Here is an 8,578-nt window from a genome sequence, read left to right as displayed (position 1 = left end):
TTTTCTTCTCTATCAAAAAGAGGAGACAAAATAAACTCTATGCAACTTCCACATAAAGTCTCGGGGTGAATGAAACGATACCGATCTTTCTACAGTTTCATTTCAGCCGTGAGAAGAGCGACAAATTTCATGAAACATTGTATCCCAAATGTTGCACATACGCAGATTAATCCCGACTGAGCTCTCCGAGTAAACAAGCTGCTCTGGCTTGCGGCCAAGTTGCTAGACTGATAGCTGAGGGTTAAAAGGGACAACGGCGACTTATTAGAAATTGGAAAACCTACATTACCATAAGGTTGTTTTGTAAGAGAAAAGCCCACTCAAATAGAAAAGCTTTATTTCATACCGAAAAGTCCTCAAGGTTGCAATGTATGTTTATCTGCACTTACTCAAAACCTAGAGCAGAGATTATAACTTGAAAATGAGAAAGGGGAAACTAATGGCTTTAGAACTCGATTAGGCACTTAGCGTTTTTCTTACAGATCTGCACGATGAACAGTCAGGGTGGGGAACACACACAAGATGAGCTACATCATTACTAGGACTTCAACAGATTTTTCCTATGGTTGAATGCTACTATCTACGCTCAGGGAAATAACACTAAATACAAGTACCACTCACCGAATACAGCGTGAACGACTCTTTTACTGAAAATGTGGGTGGCTCTTAAAAGAGCCTTTGAGTTATGCGATCCTTCCACCATTTACTTGGAGCTGGTATACTTGGTGACAGCCTTGGTGCCCTCCGAGACTGCATGCTTGGCCAGCTCACCCGGCAGCAGGAGCCGCACGGCCGTCTGGATCTCCCGAGAGGTGATGGTGGAGCGCTTGTTGTAGTGTGCCAGGCGCGAGGCTTCGCCGGCAATGCGCTCGAAGATGTCATTGACGAAAGAGTTCATGATGCCCATGGCCTTGGACGAGATACCAGTGTCAGGGTGCACCTGCTTCAGTACCTTGTACACGTAGATAGAGTAGCTTTCCTTCCTAGTCTTTCTACGCTTCTTGTCACCCTTCTTCTGCGTCTTGGTGACAGCTTTCTTAGAGCCCTTCTTCGGAGCAGGAGCGGATTTTGCTGGTTCTGGCATTTTATTAGTCTGTCTGTATCCGTCTACTGCAGAAACGACGTAAACACACTAACGGCGCCCCCCTTATTTATAGGGACGGTATGCAAATAAGATGACTCAGTGCTGTTCTTTTCCATTGGACACTCCGCGTCTGTGATGTCAAACTACATGGCATCTTCGATTGGTAGCTCTTTCGTCTCTCTTCCCATTGGTTAACTTTACAATCTCAGTCTCCACCAATCAAAAGTCCCACCGAATCCCAGAGGGAAGGGATAAAAAGGCCGGGTGGAAGCCACTGCTGGTTTTCTTTCTTTTCCCCGAGTTTATTTGTGGCGGTATTCTTTCTTTTTTTGGTTTTGGCTTTGGCTTTATTTTATATCTTATATCCGAGATATGTCTGGACGCGGCAAGCAGGGCGGGAAGGCGCGTGCCAAGGCCAAGTCACGCTCATCGCGGGCAGGGCTGCAGTTCCCCGTGGGTCGTGTCCACCGCCTGCTGCGAAAGGGCAACTACGCGGAGCGGGTGGGTGCCGGCGCCCCAGTGTACCTGGCAGCCGTGCTGGAGTACTTGACGGCTGAGATCTTGGAGCTGGCGGGTAACGCGGCCCGCGACAACAAAAAGACGCGCATTATCCCGCGGCACCTGCAGCTCGCTATCCGTAATGATGAAGAGCTGAACAAGCTGCTGGGCAAGGTGACAATCGCGCAGGGTGGTGTGCTGCCCAACATCCAGGCTGTGCTGCTGCCCAAGAAGACTGACAGCCATAAAGCTAAAGCCAAGTAAAACTTGATGAACAACCTAAAGGCTCTTTTCAGAGCCACCCCCATTTTCTTAGAAGGAGCCAGAACACCCGAGGTATCTTCAGTTTTATTTTACTAGTTGGTGGATGTCCTTATCTGCCTTTATTTCTTTGTTTCTAAGAGTCTTATGTAAACATTTCCTAGTTTTACTCTTTTGAGAAGCCAATAAAAGGTGGCAGTTACAAGTTATGAAATATGTCACTGCCGCATGGTTTAGGAGGGACGATCAGAACAGGTCAAGGGTGGGCTCGCCACGCCCGTCTCAGCGGTGGTGGGCAGCAGCACTCCTCTCTGGGCAGAGGTAGGTTGTGGGTTCCGGGAAGGGGTGGGGGGTGGTGGCTGTACTCGGCCACGGTGATGGGCGGGGCCGCCTCCAGCTAATCCGCGCGGTTTTCAGACTCGGGTAGGGTTGGGGCACGCTGTTTTCCACGCACAGCTGCTGCTAGTGCCGTAAAGGGGAAAAGTATCCTGACTGCTTTGCGTGGAGCGGCTGCTTTGCCTGCCTATTGAGGTTCTGTTCTTACTTATTTTCACTTTATGGCCTTTAGGCAATAGTGGCAGAACTGTATTTCACTGGGATGCCGTCCTGTAACCAAGCCGGGGTGTTTTTTAAAGCACAGCGTCAACTATTATGAATGATTGGGGTGGAACTGGAAATCGTTATGCAGGATGACAAGTTAAACCAAGAGGGTCAAGTATACTTTTCTGTAGCATGTGAGTGCCTATCGAAGTACTATAGAAAGTCGTGTAATTGCAGCAGGAGATAGGCATGTACTAATCTAGACTTGAACTGATGCTTCAATCATTTTTTTATTCTGACATCATGGGTGGCATTTAAAGGTGCTGTTGGGCTTTTCTGCGAAGTTTTCCTCTTACTGTATACCCTCCTGGGTGCTGCTTTCATTAGCGCCGCCTTTGTGAGCTAGGTAGCCTTAGTCGCCTTTTGGGGCCTCTTGACTGTAGTGGCCGTCGGCTGCTTGGGAATTTTGAAGTCCCCTTTAGCCTACTGTAGTGGCCGTCGGCTGCTTGGGAATTTTGAAGTCCCCTTTAGCCTACTGTAGCACCGGAGCCGTGTGCTCCCCTTGGCAGTGACCACAACCCCAGATACAGGCTCGATGGCGCTGGGGCCTTGGGCTTTGGAGCCGCTCCTCGCTGCCTCCAGCTCCTTGGCAGCCAGAGCCAGGACGACGGCAAAAGCATCGGGTATGGCTGGGGACAGGAGAGGCCGGAATTTGTAGGGAGGATTCTCTCGACCATTGGTGCCTGGAGGAGCCAGCTGTGCTGGAATGTAGAGAAGGTTCAGCTCATTTTTGTTTTCTCCATACAGTTTATTCATTTGCTTCCCCTGTAAAGGAATGTATTAGGCAGATATAGATAAAACGGGCTTTTACTTCTTCCTATTCAGTAGTGTTTTATGAGGAAGAAAAAGCTGCCCGAAGGGTAGGCAGAAACACAATTACAGAAACCTTCGAAGGAGCTGCCCAGGGGTAGGGAATGTTTCCTTTGTTCTTTAAAAGCGCCCCTTGAACACTAAGGGGAGAAAAACTGCTTTTAACAGTGTCCTGCCTTAGGAGGCAGATGAGTGAGTCGTTGTGGCAATGGTTAATCGCAAATGTTTTTCAAGGAGAGACATAACGCGGGGGGTGCCCAAGTCAAGTGCCGCTTGGAAACAGGATGGTTTCAGGTCGCGCGTCTGGCTTTAAACAGTACTTGCTGCTTACACAATTTTCAAGATTTTTATTTTTTTTTTTACCCTCCTGAAATACAGGAATCCTCCCCCACGCCCACCTCTTATCAGCCCTGTCTTATTAGGGGAAAAAAAACGCAACCAAAACACATTAGGTATTAGTCTTCTACTATTTAGAGATAAACTTTGAAGCAACATTAACCACAGGACTTTAGTAGTAGCCATGCTGAAACTTGACGCTAGAACTAAGTTTTGGGAAAAAGTTTTTTTTTCTTTTTCTATAATAATCTTGGTTTCTTGGATATTAAGTATATTATTCTTCTAGGTAAGTGTATTCAGCAGAAGAGCCTTCTGTTAGTGGATATTTAGTAGGTGGGAAGAGATTGTGTAGGTCTGAAGCCAAGGACTGATTTGTAGAAAGGCCTGGTTGGGCAGTTTGAAATCTTCTGTTTTGAAATAAAGGCCTCATGTATTTTCTTTTTTGCTCTTAAAAGCCAAAAGCTGTTTAGGAGGGAGTGTTTCTTTTCAAGAGCAATGTCACACTGAAGTACCTGAGAAGACAGTATCTCTGTTCCACTGACCTTAGAAATTACAGGAGGTTTTTGTTCCTCAATGTTTGAAAAAAGTCCCTTGAAAACACAAGTATTTTCAAATGAAATACAAGTAGATTGAAATCTAGTCAAAAGTATGTTTTCCTGTTATCTTCACTCAAAACTAGTTACACTCAGCAGCGGTAAAGCATTGCATTTTTTTCTCTGCCTTTCTAGCCAAGCTTCTGCCTTGAGATAGCACATACCATGAGCTCAGTTTCCTTATATAGCAGTTTATAACTAGTGTTCTATTTTCTATGCCACCAGCAGTATTTTCATGATCATTTTCTTTCAGGCAAGATACTTTAAGCTAGCATATTTACCAGAAAAGCAGGCAAGTTAGGGTGTTTGCCTAGGCTAAGAGAAGTAAATGAAATTAAATACTTTGTACCAAGGATGTCTCCATGAAACTGTGGGTTAAACTTATTTAACTTTTAAGCAGCACAGTGTATATAAAGGCTAAACATTTATAGATATTTTCATAACCTACTCTTAAATCTCTTCACTCCAGATTTTAGTTCCTCTAGTACCTTTCTGCAACCATACATAGCAAACCAAAATACAATAAGTTGGGAGTATCTTGCAGATCTGGTGTAATGTATAGAAACCTCTTAAATTTTATAAGTAATTTTCATATTCATCTTGAAAACAGACCTTCATAGCATCAAATTAAGTAAAAAAAAAATTTATTGATATTGTTATTTATTTCTCTTAGATACACAGTGCAGGATTAACTTAAATATTGGTAATATGAAAAACTCACATGTCTCTACTCACAATTTCAGAGGCTCTGACATTCAAAAAAAATGAATGAAAGCCTGAAAGCCAATTGCACTAAAACTGAGAAATGCAGAAGAAACGTTCATTTGCAGGTAAGAATGAATACTCTGAGTGTAATATCAACAGAAAAGCAGATTGCTGCAAGCCGCAGCCAAGTCCTTGTGTGTCTTTCTTTTTGCATTTTCTGTGAGTCTGCTGACATTTCGATGGCACAATTTGGTACCGGGAGGTGTATGGATTGGTCTGGGCTTTTCCTCCAAGCTCCCTTATCTGGTTGATACAGGCTCTGGCCTGGGGCTGTCACTGCACCCGGACTGCAGTAATTCCTGACCAATCCCGCTCAGGAAGCTGTTTCCCTCCCTCCCTCCTTCTCTCTCTGCCACCCTCTCCTCCCCGAATCGTTTCTGTCTTTATTTTAACCATGCTTTCTTTATACTGTAGCTGCCACCCAGAATTGGGAAAGAAAAAAAGAAAAAAAAAAGAGAAAAGAAAAAACTCAGGGTTCTAGTTTGCTCTGTTAGTAAATGTTGTTTTGTTCTTAAGGTTTCAGGACAGAGAGAGCATCCTTCATGAGAAGCTCATAACCATTGGAGTGTTTCCACCCCTTTGTTCAGTAACTTGTAAGTCCTGAAAAAATAGTTAAATTAACAAATAGGTGTTCTTTAAAGGTGAACTCTTATGTGGGTCAATTGTTTGTTTAGGGTTAGGTTTTGGTGAGTTTGCTTTGGGGCTAGAGGTATTTGACCTTGAGACAAAACCAAAACTGATCCTCAGAAAGTGCATGTAGTTAAATGGCAGGGATCAGTTTAGAAGTCTTTTAGAGATGGAAAATATTTACCACCGGTGTTAGGAAGTGGTTATGGTTGGCAGCTGTGTTCTCCAGAATTGATTGCTGTAGAGGAGAGAGATGGCTCTGCCCTCACTTTTAGTAAAGAAGATAAGCAAGAACATCTTCATCCAGTTGTTCAGTAGCTATGTCTGCTCTGAAAGAGTCTCAGTATCCTTAATTTGAGGTCTAAAATAAGGTTCTCCATCTTAATTACTTTTCTCAGAACTCTATTCCAGTTGCACTACATCTTTATTGTTATTATTATTTTTAGAGGCCAGAAATGTGCACAGTTCTCAAGGTGCAACTATTTTACACAATACTAGAATGGTACAAGGATACAATATCTTCTGGTTTGCTCTGTGCTCCTCTTCTAGTGATTCTTGACATTCAAAATATTTTCATTGTAGTGCTTCTGAGCATTAAATTATCTGGGCTTGTTTTTCATTGTGTGTGGTTGTTTTATTTTCTTTTGGGTTGTTTTTTGTTTGTTTGGTTGGTTGGTTTGGTTTGGTTTTTTTTGGTTAAGATCAACCTGGAGAGAGCGGTGAAGATGGAAGATGATGGTGAGACAGTTCTGAATACTGAGTTAGTGATCTGGGGATCAGGCACCGAAACTGAAAACTATGGTCAAACCCAAGTTGATAAATGAGAAGGCTGAAGTTTATTTTCCTTTAATGGCATTCAAATTGCCTAAGCCTTTGAGAACCCAAGATGTTTTTGCTATTAAGGTCATGGTAAGATCACAGGTCAGGCAAATTGAGACTCTATCATCAAAAGGATGGTTTGATTTGCCACCATCCATTACAATCCAGAAATCTAAGGCCATGTCTCTGTAAGCAGTGAAGTTCCCATTAGTTGTTAGTCCTAGGCATTCACTGTGTTTGTACAGACTGCTAACTGCTGAAGGGCCTTGCAGCCACATCAGAGCAGCTTTAATACTTTTTCTAGGGGGGTGTGTGTGTGTGTGTTCAATAGAATATTTCATACTAGATGCATGTTTTTGTATATGCATGCACACCTAACATGTTGAAGGTAAAAGGGCAGTATTATACAGAACAGCAGAGGGATATGATAATTATCAAGATAATTCTAATAAGATTAATATTTAATTATGTTGGGAGAGGAAAAAAACCCAAAACCCAAATGCTTAAAATAGTTCATTACCTTTTAAAGGACTTTATAACTTTGTCCTATGTGCACTTTTTGCTGTCTCCCTCTTTCAGCCTGAGTTATCCCTTCTCCATCCCTAAGAGTCTGGGGATAACCAGTAAGGTTATTAAAGGTTTTTGCATAAACACATCAATGCATGAAAAGGTAACAGTTTAAAGTGTCAGTAAGTAATAAGTACATATATGATCTTAGTGAGGTTTATAAAGCTCTGTCAGAGATGGATCCCACTGTTCCTGGGATAGGAGCTGCCAGAAGCCAGGTTGATTTCCAGCTTCCACCTGGAAGAAAACAACTTTAAATGCACCATTTGTGGCCTTCAGCACACAGTTGCAAGTAGAGCCCAGAGGCAAATGCACACCTGAGAAGAAACCCTGCAGTGCGCTGGGGCAGGCAGATCCCTGGGGAGCAGTCAGTACAGGAGCCAGGTCCATCAGGCTAGTCCCAGTGCATGAGAATGAAAACTAGAGCTGAACTGATCAAAACTCAAGATCTTCCAGCTAAGATTTAGGGGCATATTGAGTAGTCAGGTGCTAAATACAACATTCCTTTACATTGAGGGGACAACCACCAGTTGTGGCAATGGGCCTTTCTTCAGTTTTGTGTATATGGCCTGTGCAGAGATTAACAGCTTGGAGTCTTCATGGGAGTAGGATGCATAGAGCATTAATTTTTGTGGTGCTGTAACAAAAACTTGTGTAACAAACTTATGCAACTTAGAATGATTTCTTTTGCTTTTCTTTTTCTCCCCCCCCCCCCCCCCCCCGAATTAGCAAACTTCTGTAATATTTTCATCATGTTGATGGTCACTAAGCAAAAATCCATCTCCATGTTTAGTTGGACTTATACATTTCATGTGGTTATGTTCTGAGAATGCTTTCCTTTCCCTAGGAAGATGGTGTAGTGTAGTTTTATTCCTTTCCCTCACAAACGTCTCACCTAAGCAAAATAGAACATTTATCGCAAGCTTCTGCTTTAGGAGGTGAAGGAAATCTGTATCTTCAAATTGAAACATTTCTGCCACAGTACTTTTAGCTGGTTTAGAAAACATTATACAGAGACTACCCAAATAAATATAAATTCTCCTAAGGACTTGAAAAGACACATGCTGACAGATCTACTGAGAGAAAGCAACTCTTTCAGATAACAGCTAAACAGGTTTCCTGGAGGGGGAGGAAGCAACCAACCAACCCCAAAAACAAAGTAGGTCACTGAAGAGAAAACATTTTGAATTTTGCATTATTTCAATAGCCTTCTCATGGGGGTGGTTGCCTCTTGGGAAGGCTGGGACTGTTAGCAGGAATAGCAGGATGACAGATTGAAACCTAATGCAGAAGGGATGAGGACTGTTACAATCTGATATGACACACCTAGTGTGGGAAGAGGAGTTAACATAATTTTCTTGCTCCTTAGTGCCTTCAGCCATCCTACTCATTAATCCCAGTGTGCCCTGGCTGCCTTTCCCACATCACAGGAGGCAACTTAAGGCTCTTCCAACTAATGCTGCCTGATCAGGAAGAGGAAAACAGAACTTCTTGTCCTTCCCAATACTGTCTTGATTAATTACTGTCTTGAAACTGAATGGTAAATAAATAAAAGGAAAATTAATGGGTAGTTTGTGTACTCGTTGTCTCTGAGTAACAAAATCCATGTAAAAGAGCC

The 8,578-nt window shown here is 43.0% G+C and overlaps 2 protein-coding genes and 1 long non-coding RNA gene across 3 annotated transcripts; 2 read left to right on the top strand and 1 right to left on the bottom strand.

Annotated features, from left to right (window-relative positions):
- Window positions 1-99: 99 nt before the first annotated feature.
- Window positions 100-1,136, bottom strand: LOC308218171 (histone H2B 8). Its single transcript, XM_080611905.1, has 2 exons — window positions 622-1,136; window positions 100-234 (listed from the first exon to the last, which is right to left on the bottom strand). Exon 1 carries the CDS (start codon window positions 1,082-1,084, stop codon window positions 704-706), a length of 381 nt encoding a protein of 126 aa, XP_080468031.1. The 5' UTR covers window positions 1,085-1,136; the 3' UTR covers window positions 100-234; window positions 622-703.
- Window positions 1,137-1,321: 185 nt separating this feature from the next.
- On the top strand, window positions 1,322-1,950 carry LOC308232790 (histone H2A-IV). Its single transcript, XM_080638926.1, has one exon. It carries the CDS (start codon window positions 1,457-1,459, stop codon window positions 1,844-1,846), a length of 390 nt encoding a protein of 129 aa, XP_080495052.1. The 5' UTR covers window positions 1,322-1,456; the 3' UTR covers window positions 1,847-1,950.
- Window positions 1,951-4,874: 2,924 nt separating this feature from the next.
- Window positions 4,875-8,465, top strand: LOC308227068. The gene is made up of 3 exons (XR_013957996.1): window positions 4,875-5,012; window positions 5,464-5,540; window positions 8,330-8,465. It is a non-coding gene; the product is annotated as an uncharacterized lncRNA (long non-coding RNA).
- Window positions 8,466-8,578: the final 113 nt, after the last annotated feature.

The sequence above is a fragment of the Psittacula echo genome (assembly GCF_963264785.1).
Source record: "Psittacula echo genome assembly, chromosome: 1".
Classification (NCBI taxonomy): Eukaryota; Metazoa; Chordata; class Aves; order Psittaciformes; family Psittacidae; genus Psittacula; species Psittacula echo.
The sequence above is the reverse complement of the archived record's forward strand: the minus strand, read 5'-3'. Positions and strand labels throughout refer to the sequence as shown.

What these genes read in the sequence shown, in the direction of transcription:
- LOC308232790 (XM_080638926.1), top strand. Translation starts at nt 1,457, where the DNA reads ATGTCTGGACGCGGCAAGCAGGGCGGGAAGGCGCGTGCCAAGGCCAAG.
- LOC308218171 (XM_080611905.1), bottom strand. Translation starts at nt 1,084, where the DNA reads ATGCCAGAACCAGCAAAATCCGCTCCTGCTCCGAAGAAGGGCTCTAAG.